At 42.6% G+C, this 25,210-nt stretch overlaps 1 protein-coding gene across 1 annotated transcript; it reads left to right on the forward strand.

The window, feature by feature from the left end:
• The first annotated feature begins 16,839 nt into the window (after nucleotides 1-16,839).
• On the forward strand, nucleotides 16,840-23,118 carry LOC106822898 (tudor domain-containing protein 7-like). Its single transcript, XM_044779177.2, has 3 exons — nucleotides 16,840-18,680; nucleotides 21,772-21,913; nucleotides 22,853-23,118. Exons 1-3 carry the CDS (start codon nucleotides 18,474-18,476, stop codon nucleotides 23,101-23,103), a joined length of 600 nt encoding a protein of 199 aa, XP_044635112.2. The 5' UTR covers nucleotides 16,840-18,473; the 3' UTR covers nucleotides 23,104-23,118.
• The last annotated feature ends 2,092 nt before the right edge of the window (nucleotides 23,119-25,210 follow it).

Genomic DNA, 25,210 nt, shown 5'->3' on the forward strand with positions numbered 1-25,210 from the left:
TTTTGCATGTTGGACTCTGGAGTTTTTCCCTAATTTCCTACTCCGACTGGCACTCTTTCAGCTGGGAGCTGCTTTGTTTATCTTTCTCATCTTAAACGTGGAGCCAGAGGGTGTTACGAGCACTGCGAGTCCAAACCGGGTCTCGCTGTATTCTAGGGCTATTAAATCCGCTGCAGCGTTGGAGCAGACTGGAGGGGAGAGAAGGGAGAAAGAGATCTGAAATAGACTGAAACACAGCAGCAGGGATGCAGAGAAGCCCAGGGAGAGACATCTGGGCAGACTCAGCCAGGGACGAGATGCGGGAGTGCAAAAGAGAACAGCGTTCAAAGAAGACTCTGAACAGTTCCCATTGCCTTTGGGGAAAAGCCCGAACTCCTGAGAACGGGCTGCGGGCCTTCCATGATCTGCTCCCAGTCCTTTTCACTGCCCACTACAGCCTTTCCTGGAATCAACAGCCCTCAAGCACAGGCGTGTGCCTTAACATAGCAGGCACTCCATGAAAGTGTGTTATTTAACGGCAGGGGTTCAATATATACTGTTTGATTCACCCCCGGATGAACATTTGTGTTGTTTCCATTTTTGGCTGTGACAAAGAAAGCTGCTGTGAATATTCCTGTCCAGGTCTTCGTGTGGACACGTGCTTTCTCTGGGGAGACCCTGGGAATGGAATCGCTGGGTCCTATGGTAGGTTTAGCACATCCATACCACGGAATACTGCTCAGCAATAAAAAGCCATGGACCACCAGTACACACGACACGGACGAATCCAACAGACACACTGAGTGAAAGACGGCACATACTGCATGACGCCATTTACATAAAATTCATGAAAAAGCAAACTAATTTACGACAGAAAGCAGATCAGTGGGTGAGGGAGCAAGGGACCGGGAGGCACAAGAGGGAGGGTTACAGAGGGGTAGGAGGAAGCTCCCTGGGGCGGTGGAGATGTTCATTTTTATAGCACTGATAGTTTCACAGCTCTACTCACATGTCATAACTTAAATTGTACATGTTAAATGTGTAGTTTATAGTATGTCAATTATACCTCGATAAAGCTGTAAAAAAGCTGGTTGAACAAACGGCAGGCCCTCAGTCAATGCACACGGGATGGATGCAGAGAAGGGTTCAGTGTTGGTTTAAGGAATACAAAGCAAATGCTCAATAAATATTGGTAGAATTAATGTGCAGAATAAATTACTGAATAAATATTAGGTGTTCAACAATTTTATAACGAGTGACTGACAAGTATTTATGGCACGCTCATCACCTGCCAGGCGCTGTCCTAGGCTCTGGGAACAGATTAGGGACTAGAACAAAGATCCGCGCGCTCATGGAGCTGGACTTCGGGGAGGACGGCAGTCAATGAGGTGAGTGAGAGGCAGGCACGTGGCGCGCTGCACGGGCGCTAAGGAGGGTGCAGCTGAGACGGAGACGGGAACGCCAGGGGACGGGGCTGACGCGTCTGAGCGGGGCCACCACCTTGAAAGGATGACGCTTGAGAAAAGACCTAAAGTAAATGAGCGGACCAGGAGGCAGACGTCCAGGAGAACAAAAGGTGACTGTTCCAGAACTGCAGAAGGAGCCGGAGCCGAATGAAGCGTCCGCGGGCGGGAGAAGCCACCAGCCCGAGGGCGTCAGCGCGACCCCAGGCCCGCCCGCCCTCGCGGCGCCCACCGGCAGGCGTCCTGCGCGCCCCGCTGCGTCTTCCGCCGTCGGCCCGTGCGTGGGCACGCGCAGAAACCGCTAGGCGGCGTCTGTTTCCGTTGCCACGCGCGGCGGGGCCGGCGGCTGAGGTGATTCCCGAGCCGCAGCGGCGGCGGCGGTCGGGCAGTGTGGGGAAACCGAAAGTGGGCGGCGGCCGCGGCGCTGACCGGAAAGTGGTTCCGGGACCGGCGCGCCGCCCCGCCCGAGCCCGGCTCCTGGAGCTCGCGCGCTGCGCGGTGCGCTCGATGCGGTCCGTGCGGCGCGGCCTCTCGTTACGGGCGGCCCGCAGGCGCTCGAGTCCTCGGGCGCAGGTCCAGCCCTTCCTCCCAGACCGCTGGGCGGCCGGAGAGCGCCAGGCCGGGGCGAAACGTGAATCCGCGAGTGAGCCCTCTCTTGGTTTTCGCCAGGATCCCCCCGACAGGTCAGGGTCTCAGCCGCAACCTGATGGGAAGGGCTTGAAGCCCGCCCCGCGTTTCTGCTCCGACCCACTTGAGGGGTGTCAACATTTCCATTAGTAACCGAGGACCCCACTCCCAAGTAGTTTCAGAGCGCAGGAGAGGGAAGCGCCTGTGTTGGAAAAAGTCCTGCCCCAAAAGGATTCTGATAACAGCCCTGCAAAGCAAAACAACAAACCGCTGACCTGGGCCTCTCTCACCCCTCCATGTGCGGGTGTGAAAATTGCAGAAAGGTGTTCTGCTTAGTATGCAACAACTTAGTGACAGAAGTGAAACTTCGACCCAAGTCCCCAGCTCATCGTGGGCCGCCTCCACCTGTAGTGTTGCCTTCTGCAAATGGTGTGGGCTTTGCAGACCTGAGTTGGAATCTGTCCTTCTCCTCTTACTAATAGCGTGATCTTGAACGAATTACGTAGTACTTTCTTTGAGTCTGGTTTTCTCTGTATCAAATGGAAATATTTCACTTACTCTGCAAGGCTTTTGTGAAATAACTGCTCTAAATCCTTTGGCTTATAATAAGAGTCAGGAAATGTTAACTCTCTTCCTTCCACCGAACTTCCCATATTTCACATAATTGGATTTCAGTTTCTTGGAGGGATACATCTTTAAGTTCTCTATATAATATGAATTGGCTCATGGTGGAAATTGTCACAGTGCCAGCCAACTGACCTTCATTGAGCATCAGCTGCATGCAAAGTACTGTGCTGGGTGCAGGGACTTGCTCCTGGGGCCAGCTGGTTTGGAACCCACATCTCCTTGCCCGAGTCCAGGGCCCTTTGCCGGCGCACAGCCTCCCTCTTTGCGGGTGAAACAGTGAGACTGTGAGGCAGCAGCGGGCGGAACCTTATGATTTCCGTCCCTGTAGATTGGAAATGAAATGTAATCCCTGCTAATGCCCTTTTGAGTATTGGCCAAGTGAACTGTTGTATTTTGTACTAAGAGATTTAAACTCCTTAAAGGACCTCTCTTTACGTTGTCTGTGCAGTGTAATCTAGTTGGAGACTTAATATGAATGTAAAGGAAAAATACTTGATAATCCGAGTCTAAGTGCCTCCTCTGTTGGATCGAGTGCTGTATCCAGGAGCTGGGAGGACACAGAGTGAGTGCTGTGCATCTGGGCACTTCCAGCGTCAGCAGACAAACACAGGAAGGACAGAAGTTGCTTGCTCCTTCAAGTGAAATCTAATTTCATATTTATGTGAATTGATTTTACTTTCTCCAAGCAAAACCTACTTTCTCCTCCTCCTGTTCCCACAATTGTGCTTTTGAAAGCTGCTTTCTTTTCATTATTTCTCCAGTGAGCCAAATGGTTGTTTTTTGTTAATTCGGTCTTTCAAACAAACTATTTAAAAGTAATTTATGTTGCCATTTTTAGCTGAAGGTGTACGTATGTGCCAGTTAGAGCTTCTGATCAGCACAAGATACCTAGTGTGACCCCAAAGCAAACTCAGTATTTTAGCTGTGCAGCTTTGTCCGGAGGAAGCAGAACCATGGTTTCCATTAGATCTTTGGACCCCATTTCAGAACTTGATGGACTCCAAGGAAAGCTGAGAAACACACATCTTGTCCACCCTCCTTATCTTCCATGTGAAAAAAGAAACTGAAGTGACTTGCTCAAAAGGTCATAGCTAATTAGTAGCAGAGCTAGAATTAAGACCTGAACTCCTAAGCCGCTTTTATCATCTGAGTCTTTTCTCTAGTATGTGGATTTACGGAAAGCCCTTACTTATACATTCACAGTACGTAGTTAGTAATGCACACATAATTTGGAGTTTGAAATTAAGTAAAAAGAAAACTCCCTAAATGGGGGGCTTTGGGAGAAAAAGGAAAAAATAAAATCTTTAAAAAAAAAAAAAAGAAAAGAAAACTCCCTAAAGAAATCCTAAGGAAGTATATTACCACCTGAGGGCATTGATTATGGTCTTTCTTTTGAAAAATAATTGGTGAAGGAGTAATTCAGGTGGAAACAGGTAGACTTTAATTGGAAAGAAAAGATAGCATGTTAAAGTGTTGCAGGATGAGAAATGGACTGGAAGGGTCTTGAGAAAGACCTTCCTTCTCTTAGGCTCAGTTTATTGATTTGTAAGATGGAGGGTTTGAGATAGACTAGCTGATGTCTAAAATCTTTTCAGCGCAGACATTCTGCACTTTAGGGGCTTGACTTGTTGCTAAAATAGTGTCCTCAAGGAGATGGGCCGCCAGTTACCAGAAGTATATGCCTGATGAGACACTAAAAATTGACTAGCTGACTGAAGAAAGGAAGAGAATACTTGGTGATTTCAATTTACCCTAATAATTCTTCAGATTTATTTTGGGGTTTAGTGCCACTCTACAATTCAAATTTCTTTCTTTCTTTTTTTGAGACACTTTTTTTTAAATTTTATGGAGGTCACATTGGTTTATAAAATTGTGTAAATTTCATCATTATATTTCAGCTTCTGTATAGACTGCGTTGTGCTGCATCGTGTTCATCACCCAAAGTCTAGTTTCCATCCATCAGAATACGCATGTGCCCCTTTACCCCTTTCGCCCTCCCTCCACCCCCAACCCCGCTGGTAACCACCAACCTTCTCTTTTATCTGTGTGTTTGTTTATCTTCCACGTATGAGTGAAATCATACGGTATTTGTCTTTCTCTGTCTGGCTTATTTTTGCTTAGCATAATACTGACAAGGCCCAGCCATGTTGTCACATATGAGACAATTTCATCGTTTTTTATGGCTGAGCAGTATTCCGTTGTATACACCACATTTTTATCCATTCATCCGTACAACTCAGATTTCTGACATGAAAAATACACTGAGGAAGAGGAGCCAAATAGTACAGTTGGAAATAGTTGAGAGAAGAGAAAGCGTAGATGAGAACCAGACCAGCTCGGCTACAGGTCTTCGGGCACCAGTAGTGGGGAGACTCAAGCTATAGGAAGCAGATAGCCTGCATGTGACTGAGCCGGAGGGGAGCAGTCAGTGGTAAAGGCGGGTGTCTAGGGTGCGCCAGAGGAGGTTCTTTGGAGTAAGACTTTCTCAGGGCCACTTTCAGGCGGTAAGAAGAAAAGCTGTGAATTTCCAAAATGCTGCAGTTTTGAAGGTGAGAGTGATTTTAAGCTATTTAAATTCTTTTTCTTACTTTCCTAAAGGTTGTCATTACTTCCCCCTCCTCCTTGCCCCACTTCTTGTACGTTGCTGGCACTTTGGAGCACTCCTGATTAACTGCGTAGCAAAGAGAAAAGGGACAGAATGAGAGGATAAAGAGAGATGTCAATTGCCACCACTGAATCTTTGCAACAGTTGCCAGTTCTTTTGGATTTGGATGCCACACCCTTAAATCAAACTGTGGCAGATCCCTGTTTCACTCCACTTTAAGGGCTAGTCGATAAGCCTGCCCCAGGGTTGCTGTCCGTGTTCCCTGAGTCACACTCACTTTCAGAAGCCAGCGCTCTACTTCTGGAGCAGCTGTCTGAAAGGAAGCCCTAAGTTTGGGAGCCAGAAGACTGGGCTTCTTGTGGTTCTGGCCATAAAAATACGTGAGGCCTGGGATGTTTACCCTGGGCTTCAGTTTCTCATTTTAAAGTGAAGAGTTGGGAGGGGTTGGTCTGAAGGTGCCCACTAGTATTCGGCGCTTGTCTCAGCGCCCCACTCTGAGGTGGGGCCCACCGTCCTGTGCTGCTTTCTTAAGCCAGGCAGGGGCTGGGGACGTGGCTGGCTTGCAGTCCAGCAGGGACTCTGCTGCAAGACCCTTTGCCAAAGCAGTGAATGACTTTTTGCCTGCTAGTTAGGTGAGGGATCTTGGAGGAGATCCAGTAGCTTTCTTACCAAGCTTGCCATTTGATAAGTATGTTAAGGAGGCAAGTAAGAAAATCTGGGAAAGTTCTGATATTTCAAATTTAATGCTGTACTAAAAATTTCTCCAATATTCCAATGCTTATATCATTGTACTCTTAGCCACTTAATGCATATATTCATAAGTAGTTTCCCTTCCATGCCATGCTTCTAGGAAAATGTTTTTTATTAACTAATTACTGAATGCCAAGTATTGTGGTAAGCACATATAACTCTACTTTTAACACTTGTCATTCAGTAAGAGAGGAAAGGAAAGGAGGAGAAGGAGTGAGAGGGGAGGAGGTGAAAGTCAGGTGCTGTTTGTTGTGATCTGTGGTGGCCGGTTTCTTCCTCTGTGACTAAGGTCTTCGCTGGCTGACCTTGGTCAGTTTTCAAAATCAAAACTACTCTGATTAAATAATTCCCCTGACCCACCTCCGTGTTACTCTGCTATTTAGGATTCTTATTCAGCTCAAGCAGCCCCCATATTGTCTAGGAAACACTTCAGAATTTTAACCTGAGAACCTGTGGTCTAAAACAGAGATGGCCAACCCCCTGTCTCCCAACCTAACCTAACTTATATAAGGTCAGCAGCGCCTGCATAAAATTCTCAAACTACGAGTAATGTGAGTTCTGTTAAACTCTAAATTATATTTATCATAACACTTTTAGAGACTAGAAATAAGGGGGAAGAGAATTGGAAGATCAAAATGGTAACTTAAGAAATATGGAGAGCCACTTTTGAGAAACTTCCAAACTTAATTTTTTTGGGGGAGAATGCCTACAGGTTTGCCATTGAGACACTAATAGTTGAAATTCCCATGATAAACTTCCTTTCGTGCTTCTAATGGATGACGTAGAAGATACTAAACTTGATTTCTGTAGTTAGAGGAAAGTATTTTTATATAATTTCTACAAAAGTTCTTGAGTATAATTGCCATCTTCAGAAAATCTCAAAAAATGCCATAACCAAGGAATCAAAATTTAGAGCATTTTAAAGCAACATAGTAGATTACAAAATAGTGATGATTTTTTAACCTTTAGTTGTAACTTTCTTTTTGTTCCGTGCCTAAAGCCATATTGCTAACATAGGAAGTGCACAGCAGGCTGGAAGGAATGGACAAGTCTGAGCGTAAGACATGTCTCTGAACAAGATGTAAAGGTCTTCAGGCCACCTGCCGGACACGCCAAAATCACCTGCCGGATACGCCAGAACCACTTGACGGACACTCCGGAATCACATGCCAGGCATGCCGGAACCACCGCTCAGATGTGCCAGAACCACGTGCCGGACATGCCGGAACCACCTCCCAGACAGACCTGAAACACCTGCTGGACACGCTTCCAGGTCTTACTGCGTTGTACTGCTTCTCAGCAGCTTTGAGAGGCCCAGTCTTACAGTCCAAGGGACTGCCCTTCCCTCCAAAAAGTTGTTCTCAAGTAGGGAATTACAGTATTCCATGAAATAGCAGCCTTTAAAAAGGCAGGAGGGGAGGGAGGGAAGCCTTAATTCAGATTGCAGCTGTGCGCTCAAGCATTGCTTCCCGGTCCCCCCAAGTATAGTATTTAGCTTTGTAAAAACTTTGTGAAACGTCGCACACCAGCAGTTGCGTTTCTGTTGTCCGTTGGTTGGTGGCGTCTCACCACCAGAAGCTGTTGGGAATTCAGCGTCATTTTGTGTCTGTGAAGCCCAGTAGTGTCTGCGCACAGAGACTCTTCCAGCGCTCAGGCGGCGCCTGCTGCTCCTCTGGATGCGTGGCCTTCCTGCAGGAATGCTGTGGCCCGGACCTGGGCCTGCTCACTGAGAACGCTGGCTCGGAGTGGAAAGGCGCAGAAGGTATCCACCTGATGGCTCTCGACCACAGCTTGGTGGTACAGTTGGCTGTCGCGGTCAGTTTATAACAATCACTAAAATTTGCAAATAATTTTTTAATAAATTAAAGATTATTCCTTTAATAGCTCACATGCCTTGTGCTATATTTTAGTGAGTAGGAGAGAAAAGGAGTGGTGTTAACTAGCTGGAGAATTTCTCATTCACCCATTCAGTATTAAGTGAGCTCTTGTGTGGGCATAGGCACTTAGCAGTGAGCAAAACCTTACAAATCCCTGCTCTCGTGCAGCTTACATTCCAGGCGAGGAGACAGACGGGAAAACTAAAGAAAAGAATATTGGGTGGTGACAAGTGCTCAGGAGTAAATGAGGCAGACGGGGTACAGGGAGTACTGGGCGGCTGGCATACCAGTTCTGATTTTGAGTGGGGTGGCCAGGGAAGGGCCTACTGAGAAGTTGACATCTGAGCAAGTACCTGAAGGAGGTGAGGCAGGGAGCCGTGTGGACCCCGGGCAGGGACTTCCCAGACGGAGGGAACGGCAAGTGCAAAAGCCCTGCTGCGAGGCTGCCCAGGCCCATTCAAGGAAAAGCAGGGCGGCCTGCCTGGTGGAGTGGAACGAGAGAAAGGAAGGGAAGGAGGAATTGAGGTCAGAGAAGTGGGGGGAGTGCGGGTCGTGTAGGGCGCTTTTGACTCCTGTGAAGACTCTGGCCTTTTGTCTGAGTGAGACAGGAAGCCCTTAGAGGGTTTTGAGCAGAGGAATGACGTGATAGGATTTGTGATATAAAAGGATGTTACAACAACTAGAGAGGCACTCACAACTGGAAAACACAACTATGTACTGGGGGGCTTTGGGGAGAAAAAGAAGAAAAAAAGGATATTACATTATGGATATAGAAATATAAAAGGATATTATATTATTATGATATAAAGGGATCACTCCAGCTGTTATGGGGAGAATAGCCTCTAGGAGGGGAAGTGGAAGAGAGAGCAGCTAGGAGGCAGTTGCCCCATCCAGGGAAAAGATGTTGGTGGCGTGGACGAGGGCGATCACCATGGAGGGGGTGAGGAGTGGGGGCCTCGTGGGCGTCAGCCTGTGCATCTTCGGGTATCACTTGGTGCTGGTGGTAGGGAGTTGTGGACCACTCATATCCAACTCCTTCACCTTACAGATAAGGAGATCGAGGCCCAGGAGAAGGGATTTGTCCCAGGAAAATAAGTGTTCTTTGCGCAGTGATGTTGAGCTTGGGCACACGAGCAAGAGGAAGCACAGGCATCACCATGTCTCTCCCTCCAAATCAAGTCAAAATCAGCATAGCAACTACTAGTTGTCAGCAGCTTGACTATTGAAAGAAATGTTCGCCGCCTTTGGGTTTTAGCTATGATGATATGTGCATGAAAGAAAAAGTGAAAGTAGGAGGTGTGAGTGGGGCATGAGCCTTTCTCAGGTCTGGTTGGGAAGTCTAAATTAGGAAAAACCATCTAATTACCAAGAAAGGAAGACAGGCAAACATGAGGTTAGACAGGGTGGGAAAAGTGAAAACTAAGGATGAGCACTTCCGTGCCACAGTGACTAGCACTGGTGTTGTATTCATTGAACTTTACTGTCAGTTGCACACTGTAAATACGTACCTTGTATCTGCATGAAACATCCGAGAGTCTTGCGGCAGAAGGGTAGGATAATTAGGATAGAGGCCGTAAGACATCCACTGGATCTTGGCAGAGTCTAGGAGTTCCCAAAAGAAGACAACGCATTTAAAGACGGTGGGCTTAAGGAAGCAGGCATTGGGCAAAGCTTTCCAGCTTTTACTATACTCTGTGGCAACTAGGTTTTGTATGTGGTTGTGTGAGCCCCCACGCCCCCAAAGAAATTGTTGTGTTCTGTTTGGGAGATCCCTGCTGGCAGCTGTTCAGGGCAGAACTTCGCAAAATAGAAGGGGATGGTTCAGAAAAAGTGGCCTGGAATTGTGAGGGTGGAAGGAGTAGAAGGCTTTCGTATAGGGCGGCCTGTAGAACGCCTCTGATTAGCTTCTAAGATCAGCTTAGACCTGTCCTTTCAAACCAGCATTATATTGGGGTTCTGTTAGGTGTTAGTCGTAGAATTTCCATTGATGAGTAGATGCGTTGGTCAGAGATTCCCCCCATCAATTAATGATTGGTGTTCACCCCACAATATAGCTGGGGAAAAGTAGACCACAGTGGAGGGGTAGTAATGGAACGGATGCTCTTTCCAAAAAGAAGGGAAGAAGGAGGCCTTAGAAACTCCCTTCTCAAGGTGAAGTGTGAGTCCTTCAGACTGAAACTCTGGCAGGGGAATTGAAAGTTGTTCTCCTGGGGAGGAGCCAGATATGCTAAGCAGTCTGGCTGACCCGGGTGCCTGCTCTCACCCAAGTGGGTTGTTCCTACAGTGTCCTGACCACCTGACATCACATCTTCTCATCATGTGTACTTAATTCATAGTCAAGGCTCACCCAGATGTGCAGATAATCCACAGAGGCAAAGTCCACTTTTACTCAGAACTCTGGATGAGTAGTGGGAGCCACTGGGTTTTGAAGGAAAGAAGGTGGGAAAGGTGGAGGTCACAGAGAGAAAGTTGGGGAGTCCTGGCACTGGCAGGTTAGTAAGTGATCCTTTAGTTTCTCCTCTTGCAAATTAAACTTGGCCAGCCTCCATAATGGTTTTTCCTATGTGAGGAAATAACTACAGTAAAACTTCAGTGATCTTTGACCTTTCAGTCATGTATTTCTCTTGTAATCAGGAATTCACTACTTAAGAGCCAGAACTCATATGTCAGATTTAACATCTGACAGCCTTGAGGTACAGATCCCAAGCTGTCGTCTGTTCCCCGCTCCCTGGCATACTCAGAGTGTGGATGGACGTCGGGGGTGACGGAGGTGCCCCCGCTCTACCGCTTTCATCTTTCTCTGCCATACATTTTCTATTTAGTCTGTAGACCGCCTGTCTCCAGCTTCCCTGATTTGGAATCCGTACCATCCCTGTGAGTAGGCTGAGTCTGCTGTTGATTTCACATCCCTGTTTCTTTCTCTTCACCTTGCTTACTGTCTTTCTTGACAGTCTTGTCTCCTGTTGTTAATTCTTCAGAGTTTGTCTTTTGTTTCTGTTTTTTTCAGTACCAGAAGGCAGAGTGATATGACAGAAAGAATGTGGACTTTGGCATCAGACAGACCAGGACTAAAATCCTGCTTCCATCCATCCTGTGATATGTGGTTTATTTGACTTCTCTGAGCCTTGGTTTTCTCATCTATAGAATGAGAATAACGCTTTCTTTCCAGAATTATTATGGATATTAAATTTTTGGAAAACCCAATTCTCAGTATTTACAAAAGAGAAAGAAAAACATGTCTACCTAAAGGAGCTGAGGGCATACAATGGAGAAAAGAAAATCTTTTCAACAAATGGTGCTGGGAAAACTGGAAAGCCACATGTAAAAGAATGAAGATTGACCATTCTTTTCCACCATTCACCAAAATACACTCAAAATGGATCAAAGACCTAAAGCTGAGACCTGAAACCATAAGCCTTCTAGAAGAAAATGTAGGCAGTACACCCTTTGACATCAGTATTAAAAGGATCTTTTCAGACACCATGTCTTCTCAGACAAGGGAAACAATAGACAGAATAAACAAATGGGACTTCATCAGACTAAAGAGCTTCTTCAAGGCAAGGGAAAACAGGATTGAAACAAAAAACAACCCACTAACTGGGAAAAAATATTTGCAAGTAATACATCCAACAAAGGCTTAATATCCATAATATATAAAGAAATCACACAACTCAACAACAAAAAATCAAACAACCCGATCAAAAAATGGGCAGGAGACATGAACAGACATTTCTCCAAAGAAGATATACGGATGACCAATAGGCACATGAAAAGATGTTCACCATCGCTGATCATCAGGGAAATGCAAATCAAAACTACACTAAGATATCACCTTACACCCATTAGAATGACAAAAATAACTAAAACAAATAGTAACAAATGTTGGAGAGGTTGTGGAGAAAAAGGAACCCTCATACACTGCTGGTGGGAATGCAAACTGGTGCAGCCACTATGGAAAACAGTATGGCGATTCCTCAAAAAATTAAAATAGAAATACCATATGATCCAGCTATCCCACTACTGGGTATCTATCCAAAGAGCTTGAAGTCAGCAATTCCAAAAGTCCCGTGCACCCCAATGTTCATTGCAGCATTGTTTACAATAGCCAAGACGTGGAAGCAACCTAAGTGCCCATCAACAGATGATTGGATAAAAAACATGTGGTATATATATACAATGGAATACTACTCAGCCATAAAACAGAACAAAATCGTCCCATTTGCATCAACATGGATGGACCTTGAGGGAATCACGTTAAGTGAAATAAGCCAGATAGAGAAGGATAATCTTTGTATGACTCCACTCATATGAGGAATTTAAACATGTGGACAAAGAGAACAGATTAGTGGCTACCAGGGGAAAGGAGGGGGTGGGGGGGGTGGGCACAAAGAGTGAAGGGTTGCACCTACAACATGACTGACAGGCAATAATGTACAACTGAAATTTCACAAGATTGTAACCTATCATTAACTCAATAAAAATTTTTTTTTTAAAAAAGAAAAACATGTCTACCTAAAGACTTGTACTGTTTAAAGCAGCTTTATTTATAATACCTCCAAATTGGAAGCAACCCAGTTGTCTATCAGCATTTGAATGGATCAACAAGTTGTGGTATATCCATACAGTGAAATACTACTCATCAGTAAAAAGGAATGAACTGCTGATAAATGCGATAACAGGGACGAAACTCAAGAACACTGGGCAAAACTAATTTATAGTGACAGAAAGCAGATCGGTGGTTGCTGGGAGCCAGGACACAGTAGTGTGTGAGGGGGAAAGAGTTGACTGCAAAGGAAGACAACTCAAAGAAACTTTCTTTTCCCCAGTTTTATTGAAGATATATTTTACATACTGTAAAAGCCACCCTTTTTTGATTTACAGATCTTTGAATTTTGACAAACTGTGTAGTATATCTGTCACCACAGTCAAGATATAGAATATTTCCATCACCCCAGGATTGCCTTGTGCCCTCTCTATAGTCAATCCCCTTGCCACACTCCCAGCCCTTGGCAACCACTGATCTAATTTCTGTGCCCATAGTTGTGCCTTTTCCAGAATGTTACATAAGAATCATACAGTATATAGTCTTTTGTGTCTGGCTTCTTTCACTGAGCATAATGTCAGAGTGATCCCTATGGTTTTATGCAACAATAGTTTGTTCCTTTTTATTGCTGAATAGCGCTCCGCTGTGTTGGGTATACCACGTTTGTTTATTCCTTCACCTGTTGATACACATTTGGATTGTTTCCAGTTTGGGGGCAATTAGGAATAAAGCTACTCTAGACATTTCAAGTCCAGGTTTTTGTGTGGACGTAGGTCATATTTCTTGAGGAATTACCTAGGAGCAGTTTTGCTGGATTGTATGATAAGTGTATGATTTAGTTCCTAAGAAACTCCTGAACGATTTTTCAGGGTACCATTTTGCGTGCCCACCAGAAATGTCTGAGAATTCCAGTTGCTCTGCATTCTCATCAGCACTTCATACTGTCAGCTTTTTAAAAAATTTAAGCTATTCTGATAGATGTGTAGTGATATGTCATTGTGGATTTAATTTGCATTTCCCTCATGAATAATGCTGTTGAGCATCTTTTCATGTTTTTTTTGCCGTCTGCATCTCTACTTTAGTGAAGTATGTGTTTGGATCTTTTGCGCATTTTCAATTGGGCTCTTTGTTTTCTTATTGAGTTTTGAATGTTTTTAGATATGCTGGTTACCAGGCCTCTACCAGGTGTGTTATGAAAATATTTTCTCTCAGTCTGTGGCTGGTCTTTTTATTTTCTTAACAGTCTTTAGAACAGCAGAAATTTTAAATTTTGATGAGATCCAATTTGTCAGTTTTTTCTTCTATGATTCTAAAAAGTCTTTGCCTAACCCAAGGTCACAAAGATTTACCCCTTTGTTTTTTCTACAAGTTTTACAGTATTAGCTTTTTCATTTAGGACCGAAATGATCCATTTTGAGTTAATTTTTGTGTATGGAATGAGGTTAACTTTTTGCATGTGGATGAGTAGTGTTCTAGCACTATTTGTTGAACTTTCTCCATTGAATTTCCTTGATATCTTTGTTGAAAATCAGTTGACCATATATGTGTGGGTCTATTTCTGGATTATATTTCTGTTCCATTGATGTGACTGTCCTTTTGACAATACTACAGTATTTTGAGTAATATGCTTTTACAGTAAGTCTTGAAACCAGCCTTATTGCGCTGGCTGGGACCTCCAGGGTGATAAAGACTAGGAGTGAAGAGAGGAGACATTCTCGCCCTGTTCCCAGTCTTAGGAAGAAAGTATTCACTCTTTCACTGTTAGATATGATGTTAGCTGTGGGTTTTTTACAGATGCTCTTTATCAGGTTAAGGAGGTTCTCCTCTATTCTTATTTTCTGAGAATTTTTATCATAAATGATTTTGAACTTTGTCAAATGTCTTTTCTTCACCTGTTGATATCATGTGGTTTTTCTCATTTAGTTTGTTGATAGAGTCAGTTACGTTGACTGACTCATGAATGTTGAACCAACCTTGTATTCTTAGAGTAAACCATAGTTGATTGTGATGTGTTACCTGTCTTACATATTGTTGGATTTGATTTGCTAATATTTTGTTAGGAAATTTTTACTTTTATGTTTACGAGGGATATTGGTCTGTGCTGTTCTTTTATTGTAATGTCTTTGGTTTTTGTATCAGCATAATTCTGGCCTCAAAATGACTTAAAAAGTGTTGCCTTCCCAGCTGTTTTCTGGAAGATTTTATATAGAAGTTGCATTAGTTCTTTAAGTATTTGATAAAATTTGCCAATAAAGCCTTCTGGATTTGAGTTTTTCTTGTGTGAAGGTTTTTAACTACAAATTCAATTTCTCTGATAGATATAGGGATGTTAAGATTACCTATTCTTGAGCAAGCTTTGGAATTTGTGTCTGTCAATGAATTTATCCATTTCATCTAATTTTCCAAATTTATTGGCGTAAGTTGTTCATAATAACCTCTTTTTAATGTTTGTAGGATCTGTATTGATGGTCCCTTCTTCAATCCCATTATTAGTAATTTGTGTGTTCTCTTTTTTTCCTTGATTAATCTACCTGGAAGTTTATCAACTTTATTGATATTTTTGAAAAACTAGTTTTAGTTTCATGATTTTTTTCTATTACATAATATCTATTTCATCATTTCAGTGTTGATTTTGCTCTCATCTTTATTACTTCCTTCCTTCTACTTACTTTTGGTTTAATTTGCTCTCTTTTTTCTCAACGTAGTAGATTACATTACTGATTTGGAAACTTTCTTTTCCAACATCAGTATATAATATTGTAATTTCCCTCTAAATATTGCTTTACAGAATTAACAAATTTTTATATATTGTATTTTCATTTATTTAAAATTATTTTCTGATTTTTTAGGGAGGGGGCCTTCCTTTTAGACCCTTGGTTATTTAGAAGTATGCCATTAAATTTGCTAATACATGGGGATTGTTCACATCTTTCTGTTACTAATACCCAGTTTAATTTTGTTCTGGTCACAGAAGACATTTTGTATAATTTCAGTTATTCTAAATTGGCTGAGGATTGTTCTAAGTCTCAGAATATATTCTATCTTGGTGAATGTCCCATGTGCTCTTGAAAAGAATGTATAGTCTGTTATTGTTGGGGCAAAGTGTTCTATAAATATCAGTTACATCAGTTTGGTTGATGGTATTGTTCAGCTCTCCTATATCCTTACTGATTTTTTGTCTACCGGTTCCACCAGTTACTGAGGAAGGAGCTTTGAAGTCTCCAGCAGTAATTGTGAATCTGTTTATGTATTCTGTCAGCTCCATTGGGTTTTGCTTCATGTGTTTTCAAACTCTGATGTTGGATGCAGTCACACTTAGGATTCGTATATATTCCTGATGAATTAACTCCTTAATTATGTAATATCCCTCTTTATCCCTGGTAATGTTCCTTGTTCTGATATTAATATAGTCATGTATTTGCATGGCATGTCTTTTTCTTTTTACTTTTAACCTGTGTATTTATATTTAAAATAAGTTTCTTGTGAATAGTATATAGGTAAGTCTTGCTTTTATATCCGTGTGGAATATAGGAATATTTCCATTTAATGTAATTTTTGGTATGGTTGGCTTTAAATCTCCATTTTGCTAGATGCTTTCTAATTGCCCTATCTGTTCTTTGTTGTTGATGTTTTCCATGCCTGATTCCTTTTTACTTGCCTTTTGATTTCATTTTTTATTCTGTTTTATCTTTACTACTGGCTTATTAGTTATACTTCTTTAAAAAAATTATAGTGGTTGCCATAAGGTTTACAAAAATGTCTTTATCGCATTCCCCTTTCAAATAATATTATACTACTTCATGTATAGTCTAAGAACTTCCAGTCCCTCTCTCTCATTCTTCGTGCTGTCATTGTTGTGCATTTTACTTTTACATATCTTACACACCCCACATGAGGAACTTCTTTGGTGATGGAAATGTCTCTATCTTGATTGTGGTGATGATTACATGGGTGTAAACAGTTTTCAAAACTCAGTATACACCACACAGAAGATGAGGGAATTTTATTGTATGTAAATTATACCTAAATGAAGATTTGAATATATAATTTTATATGTGTATATATATATATATGCGCATGTGTCTATCTATAGAAAGAATGAGAATATGGACCTAGTATAGGACTTTCCTAAACTATGTACTATTTAATTAATTTACTGTTTAATTAATAGTATTAATTACATGTTGGTGCTAGTGGTAACAATTTGAAGAGAGTTAATATTTAGCAGAGGGAAGTACATAATGAATACTTAGGTTATTTGCATTTAAACCTTTCTGTCATTTGAGTATCATTTATAATTAAGAGCACCCACAAATGAGCTGATATTTTGTCTCCTTTTTAAAAGAGACAAATGAGGAAATTGCTGGAATTGTATGCTATTCCTCCTTTCTGTTTTCCAAACCAGAGAAGGAACAAGACCGTCTAGAATTCTATGCTGTCCAATATAGTGTCCACTAGCCATGTTTAATTTAAATTAAAAATTCAGTTCCTCAGTCATGCTGGCCCCCTTTCAAGTGCTTAGTGGCCACATATGACTAGTGGCTACCGTGCTGGACAGTGCAGTTATAAAACGGGCCCATCGGCACAGGCAGTTCTGTTGCGTGGCACTGCTGAAGGAAAAGTTAACAAGTGTCCCTGGCTGGCCTTTCTCCTTCCTTTAATGGAAGGCTAAGTCCGCTTTTCCCAGCTGCTTGAATGTCGTTCTCTGAATGTATCTCCATTCTGTTTACCATTAGTCCAAAGAAAATACGAGTGGGTAATCTTGAAAAATACCTCTTACTGACCATTGAAAATCCTTAGCCAGGGTCCCCATGGATTTCCTAGGTACCAATATTCAGTAGTCACTTTTCATTGTTTCTTTCACTTGACCTGTCTGCCGTGTGTGACACTTTTGGATGTTCTTGGTTCTTTCCTCTTTTTGTTTATATGACACCGACTCTGCCTTTTCTGCTTCTATCTCTCTGGTTGCTTTTTCTTCTCCTGCCCATCCCCTAAATGACAGCTTTCCACAGAGGTCCATCCTTAACCTTATTTTTGACTCCTTGGACACCAAATACCATATATGTGCTGAAGAGCAGCAAATCTGTAACCAGCTCAGGCCTCTCACCTGAGTTGCTGGTGACTATATCTACGTGGCTGCCCTACGAGCATCCCAGCCTCCATTTGTCCAAAGTGACTTCACTCTTTTCCTCTCTTGAAACCTGCCTCTACCCAACTCAGTGGGGTCATTAGTGTCCACTGTGCTTCTAGAAACTTGGGAACATCCCTCATCGCCCACACCAGTTAATCAATTCCTGTTGATTCCACCTCCTAATTACCTCTCAAATTGATTTTTTTGTTTATTCCCAAGGCTTTGTTTTCAGGTCCTCCACATTTGCCAGTATTCTTACAACTTAATCTTTCTCCTTCCAATTTATCTTCCCCACTGCTGAATGGTGAGTGATCTTTCTAAAATGCAGAGTTGATCACTTTATTCCCCTGTTTAAAATCCCTCTAAGGCCCCACATTATGTTTGGCAATAATGAAAACATGTTAGCATAATATAGTAGTCTCTTCTGGGTCTGCTTCTTCCCATCTATCCATCGCTCTCTTTCAGTCATGTCCAGCCACTTAACTGCCTGGAATTCTCTGAACCAACCATGTACTTCTCTCTCACCTCTGTGCCTTTTGAACTCTCTGTTCCCTTTACTTGGGGCTGATGCCTCTCCCCGTCTCTACCTTCCGCTTCAGGACTCCATTCAGGCCTCCCATCATCTGGGAAACATTCCCTGATGTCTTCCCTCCCCAGGCTGGTCTGTGCCTTTCTGACTTCCCTCGTGTTCTCACAGTATTCTGAGCTTTTCTCTACCATGGCAGTTACTTCCCTCTATTGTAGTAGCACAGAAAGTTCTCAGTAACAGTTTATGGAATAATCTAACAAGTGTAAATTATGAAAATCTATTTGAATTCTAACCTAATGAATCATGTTATAGTAACCTTCTACTTTCTTGTTATAGGTGAAGATGCTGGAAGCAGATCTGGTTTCAAAAATGCTACGAGCTGTTCTACAGTCTCATAAGAATGGAATAGCAATGCCCCAGCTCCAAGGAGAGTATAGGTCCTTGACTGGAGACTGGATCCCCTTCAAGCAGTTGGGCTACCCTACACTAGAAGCGTATCTGAGAAGCGTACCCGCAGTTGTCAGGATAGAGACTAGTAGATCTGGAGAGGTAAGAAGGTAATTGTGCATGTCAGAAGAGTCAGACCAATTCTTAGTTGCCTGTCTGGCGCTTCCAATCTCATAACCAGGATAGAAGTCCAAGCGAAAAGTACTAACTAAATGGTTTGAGATCGGTGCTGATGGAGAGAACAGCATCCAAAGCACAACCCAGATTCTGATGTCTTTTGTTTTATCCCTCAGGTTCTTTCCATTGTAAAAATCAGATTTAACCACATTAAATAAAACATTTTAAAGATAAAGTTGACCCAGTCTCCATGTCCGAGCAAAATAACCATACTGGAGCCCTTAACTGCCTAAAGGTCACACCCATCCATTATGAACCTGCTGCAGCTGGTCCTGCCCGGGTCACTAATGACCTCCTGATTTCCAAATCTAATAGAGACTTTTAAATTCTCTCCGTTTGACCTCACTACTGTCTAGTCCTACCATCTGGACCCTAGTTCAGTCCCTAATTGATCATTCAGCACCTTCGATTATTAAGGGCTCTCCCTGTCGCCTTGTCTTTAGTCCCTCCTGTCTCAGCCTGTTCTCACCTTCACACCAATGTGATCATAATTCTCTACAATTGTAAATCTTTTAGTTTCTCTGGAAGAGTATTTTATGTATAACGTGGGCAGTTTGGTGGCCAATAAATCCTGTGTTGCACATGCCTGTGACCCAGCAGTTTCACTCCTTGGTGTCTGCCCAGTGCACAGTAGGAAAGAGATGGACAGACCACCGTCCAGAAGACAAAAAGGCACCCACCCCCGAAACAGCCATTTTTCTGCGTACATTTCTACATGTGTAAACACTCAGAACAGATGTGGAGTATTTCTCACCAAAACTTGTGATAGTCATTCCTCCGTTTGGTGGGAGGTTGGGGAGGCAGTGGGTGGAGGAGGAAAAAGGGCACCAGGATCGGGAGAGTGGTCCAAGAGGAAGTTCACCTGCTCTGTAGTCATTGTTGTAAGGAGCAGGTGTAAATTAATTAAATACTGTATGAATAATAAGACTTGCTGCAGCGTCCTTGGTTCTCCCAGACAGAGTGAAGCCCTCCTTTCTGTCTACTTGGAACCTTGTCATACAGCTAATATAACACTTGACACAGTGTTTTCTATTTAGTCTCTGAGACCCTCTCTTTTTCCTTCATAAGTTTCTTGAGGATGAGAGATTGTTTTTTCACCTCTGATAGCTGGTGCTTAATAAATATGTGGTGAAAGTGTGAATGATCAAATGTCTGAATGAATTAATAAATTAATGCTTCATATAGTTAGTATGCTATAACTTACTCAACTCTTTATTCCCCTATTTTGGACATTTTTAATGTTTCTAGGATTTGACTATTAAACCCTATTACAAATATCTGGGTGTATAACTTTTTCTTCTCTTGAATTATATTCTTGTAATATATTTTTGGGAGTAGAAATACTGGGCCAAAGAGTGGGAACATACTTTGGCTTGTGGTGTGAAGCCTTATTGCTTTCATGTTCTTGATTTCAACCTGGAATCAAAGGCTTTAACACTAAGTGTGATATCGACCCTGATATCAGTTTCCCCACATTATACCCAGCATATATGGGGTTAAAACCAAAACACTCATTCCCTGCTTACTCTCTGGCTTCCTGGCTCCAGAATCCACTATCCTCCATGGAGTCAGACACCGTCAAGGACAAGCACCTGGACTATCTCCTCCCGCAAAGAGATACGGGCTGGTGGGAAAGCTGCTGACCAGCAAGGTCATGGACTCCCTCCTCTCTGCAAGTGTCTCAAGACCAAAGACAGGCTGGTGGGAAAGCTCCAACCAGCAAGGCCATATGCTCCCCCTCCCCTACCTAAAACCCCAAATAAAAACCCTTCCTTTTAGCTTTTTGGGGAGTTTGGGATTTCAGCGTTAGCTGCCCTCTCTCCTTGCTCAGTGCTGTGCAAAAATAAAATTCCTACTTTCTTCCACCACACCCGGTGTCAGAAATTGGCTTACTGCACAACAGGTGAGCGAACTCACTTCAGGTTCGGTAACAAATAGGGCTTTAGAGGTCACCTGGTCCCAATAGTCTGCGTACTTTTTCAGATATCCTGTATATCACACCCATTTTTAAAAGATAAAAAGCCGAGCTGCTGTGTTTTAAGCAGGTGCCAGAGGGTCCAGGCTCCACTTGCCCTGCCTTGCCCTCATAGCCCTGCCTCTGTGAGGGCCCCGGGCCACCTCCATGGAATCCGGTGGCTCCAATGAAGTTTGAAAACCCCAGATCTAGGCCCACTCCTGTTTTACAACTGAGAATACTGAGATTTGGCTGGTAAACTGATTTATCCCAAGTCACCCAGCTAAGCCAGTGCAGTGGCAAGACTAGGATCGAGTGGCCTTTGAGAGGTGATACAGATAGTGGCTACGAGTACACGCTTTGGATTCAGAGAGAGAGCCAGGCTGTGTGACTTAGGAAGGTTCTTTAACTTTCCTGCGTCTCTGTTTTCCCACATATAAAATGGGAATCAAATATATCTCAGATTATATGAGATACTATATGCAGATCACAGGTTTCCTTTGGTTCGTTTGTTAATCCCATAGCACCTAGTACTTTGGAGATGTTTAATAAATACCTGTTTGTGGAAAAAATGAAATCTTCAATTTGGGGAAAGAGGATGATTCAGTGTCCTAGACTATGCTCGATTTCTCTTGTAGGAAATAGAATTTTGCTCTAACATTGTCAAGGAGAGAGAGACATGAATATTTGCATACGGCTTGATTTGGAACATGTAAACTCACTAAGATCCACTTTCAAAAATCGGCCTCTTGGGGCCGGCTCGGTGGTACAGCAGTTAAGTTCTCACGTTCCACTTCAGTGGCCCAGTGTCCGCCGGTTCGGATCCCGGGTGTGGACGTGGCACCGCTCATCAAGCCGTGCTGTGGCAGGAATCTCACATATAAAGTAGAGGAAGATGGGCACGAATGTTAGCTCAGGGCCATTCTTCCTCAGCAAAAAGAGGAGGATTGGCAGCAGATGTTAGCTCGGGGCTGATCTTCCTCAAAAAAAAAAAAAAAGTCAACCTCTAGGCACTGGGTAATCTGAGAAGTGTTTCCCCTCTCACCTTCCTCTCATGAACAGATCACCTGCTATGCCGTGGCCTGCACGGAAACCGCAAGAATTGCTCAGCTTGTGGCTCGTCAGAGGAGTTCTAAAAGGAAAACTGGGCGGCAAGTGAATTGTCAGATGAGAGTCAAGAAAACCATGCTGTTTCCTCTGGAAGGTAGGGTCTTTTCACCTGCTAAAGTTTGTAAGCCTGTCTATGAATACACTTATATGGAATTATGGAAATATTGCTTATATTCGTGATAAACACCTATATTTGTTAACATTCATCTGTCAAGGGAGAAATCCTAAGGCTAGTATTTCCATGTGAAATTAAGCAAACAGTGTGAAATAACTCAGAGTAGATTTTAATTAAACTTATTATGGCAAAGTGTGGTTTTATTCCTTTAGGTTATTTGGGGGAAAGCCTCATCTAGAATGTTGGATAAACCAAGAACCTATGATTTAATGTCTTATTTAGCAAATCATGTATTTTAGTATAAATCCTTTATTTTCAGAAAAACGTGAATTGTATAGTACATAAAGTTGTTATAGACAACTCAGCCCGTGTTTACTGAAGACTTATCTCGAGGAGCTTCTAATCAGCTCTAAAACTAAATTCTCAAGAAACAGTGTAATGATAATATAAGAGGAGATGCCTGAATGCCACAGTGAGCATTTTAGACAAGGGAGCAATCATCGTGAGTGAGAATGGCAGTGGAGGGCTTCAAGGTGAAGGGGAGACTTGAACCCAGAACTCAAACAACAGGAAGAATTTAAAGTGATGCAGAAGAGATGGGAGGACCGAGATACGGCTGAGTGGGCTGCATTTGTAGGAGCAGGAGGGGCTGCCACTGAAGTGTCAGTCGGTGAGTAGAGGAAAGATTCCTGGCTAGTCTGGCAGATGAAGCCGCGTTTTGAAGAACCTCATCTGCCAAATCCTTGCCATCTACTCTTTCCCTGCTGACCACCCAACCCTCTAGTGGCACCCTGCTCATGTTCTTACAGACTGTTCAAGAATAGAGACCCACAGAAAACATCTGGATAGGGGAGTGACATAATGAAACTAGGGTTTGGGGAAGCTAATTAATTCCATTATGTGTGCCTAACTTCATAGGAAAACCAAAAGCAACTCTCAGACAACCAGGATTTTCTTCAGATCTTTCTATCAGCAAAAAACCTAATCCAACACTGTTAAGAGACAAAGGAAACTCTTTTGGAGTCAAGTCTGATGCTGAAATGCCGCCCTACACATTACACACAACTGTTGGAAGCGAAGTATTCAAAGATGCTCCAGTGCAGAGGCATGTGACCATGTCTGCCAACAACAGGTATTTGGGCTTTGTCTGGCTGAGAGAAGTTTGGTGAATGTGGGATAATAAAAGTCAAATATGTATGTTCATGCTAAGAAGGAAATACTTTCTGTTTTGTCTAATGTAAGTTCACATGTAGGGGAAAGATGCATCATTACTAGTATGTTCACTTCTCCTGGCTGCCTGAACGTCGTTCTCTGAATATATCTCCATTTTATATTTTCTCTGAATTGTTGGCAATCTCTCCTTATAAAACTAATTTTAGGGGCAGCCCCATGGCCAGGTGGTTAAGATCACCTGCTCCGCTTCAGCGGCCCAGGGTTTTGCTGGTTCAGATCCTGGGCACAGACATGGCACGGCTCGTCAGGCCACACTGAGGCAGCATCCCACATGCTACAACTACAAGGACCAACAACTACAATATATAACTAGGTGCTGGGGGGATCTGGGGAGAAAAAGCAGGCAAAAAAACCAAAACTAATTTTAAAAGCTCTCACAGGTTGTTGTAAGATGCTACTTCAGCATAACTTACAACTTTTTCTGAAAACCATTCTTATAATTAATTTTGTAAGTTTTAAGTAAAATATGATTAATTTGCACATTACACTATGCTCCGATAACTTCCCCATAATTATACAATAGCACGATACATCCAGGCATCAGAATACTGGACCAGCAGTAATAACACCACCTTAAAGTCTTAGTTTGGGTCCCGCCATTCACTAGCCAGGTGAAATAAGTGAAATTATTTAATCTTTTGGGGCTGTATTTTCCTCATTTGACCAATGAAAATGTTAAACTAGGTGATCTCTAAGTTCCTTTCTGACTCTAAATTTGTGGTTTTATAAGGTAACTCAGGTCAGCAAACTGTGACCCATGGGCCAAATCCAGCCCATTGCCTGTGTTTTGTAAATAAAGTTTTATTGGCACACAGCCACATCCCTTTGTTTATGTATTGTCTGTGGTTGCTTTTGCACAGCAACTGCAGAGTTGAGTAGTTATGCAGAAACTGTATGGCCTGCAAGGCCTGAAATATATACAATTGGCTCCTTTACAGAAAAGATTTGCCAAGTCAGGATATAGAAGAATCAGTATCAAGTTCTTCCATCCTATTTGTTCTTTAAAAAAAAAAATTTATGTAACATCTTTTTGAATCAGAGTTTGAAAATTCCATATTGTGCCAGCCCCTGTGGCCTAGTGGTTAAGTTTGGCATGCTCCGCTTCAGCAGCCTAGATTCAGTTCCTATGCATGGACCTACAGACAAAAAGAGGAAGATTGGCAACAGATGTTAGCTCAGGGAAAATCTTCCTCAGCAAAAAAAAATTCATGACCTTTGTATTTTGTTAAAGTGGTAATATTGTTAAATGAGGTATTTATGCATAAAACATAGATGAGTATGGTGCTGGAGGCTGAGGTCCTGTTAAGCCTAGAAAAAGAGAAGAAATTGCTGTATATTTATTGTAGTGAGTAAGATCATGGACTTTGGATAGTACTGACTGTCTGGCATTAGCCAACAGGCACACAACTGAAAGGCATCTTTCAAGTATTAAGCTAAAATAAATGAATGTAAATTTATTGTTGATTTATGAGTCTTTGTATGTTTAAAACTCATGTACTAAATATTTGTAGGAAGCATTTTCTAAAACATTTATTGCTTTCTTCTGATTACCAGAGTATTATTTGTGCAGTATAGAAAATTTGCAAAATATAAGAAAATAAAAGGAAGGAAAAAGTCACCTCTAATCCAGACATTAATGTAAACATTTAAAAGTATCTTTCTGGGCCGGCCTGGTGGCTCAGCGGTTAAGTTCACACGTTCTGCTTCTCAGCGGTCCAGGGTTCGTCGGTTCAGATCCTGGGTGCGGCCATGGCACCGCTTGGCAAAAGCCATGCTGTGGTAGGCGTCCCACGTATAAAGTAGAGGAAGATGGGCACAGCTGTTAGCTCAGGCCCAGTCTTCCTCAGCAAAAAGAGGAGGATTGGCAGTAGTTAGCTCAGGGCTAATCTTCCTCAAAATAAATAAATAAAAGTATCTTTCTATTATTTTTATTTATGTCTATATAAGTTTTTTAAAATAGAAATTGGGCATGCTATATGTTACTAATGTATATCCTGTTTCAAAAGGCAATCTATTGTGAAGATTTTCCATATCATCGAGTAT

The sequence above is a fragment of the Equus asinus genome, chromosome 10 (assembly GCF_041296235.1).
Source record: "Equus asinus isolate D_3611 breed Donkey chromosome 10, EquAss-T2T_v2, whole genome shotgun sequence".
NCBI classification, from domain to species: domain Eukaryota; kingdom Metazoa; phylum Chordata; class Mammalia; order Perissodactyla; family Equidae; genus Equus; species Equus asinus.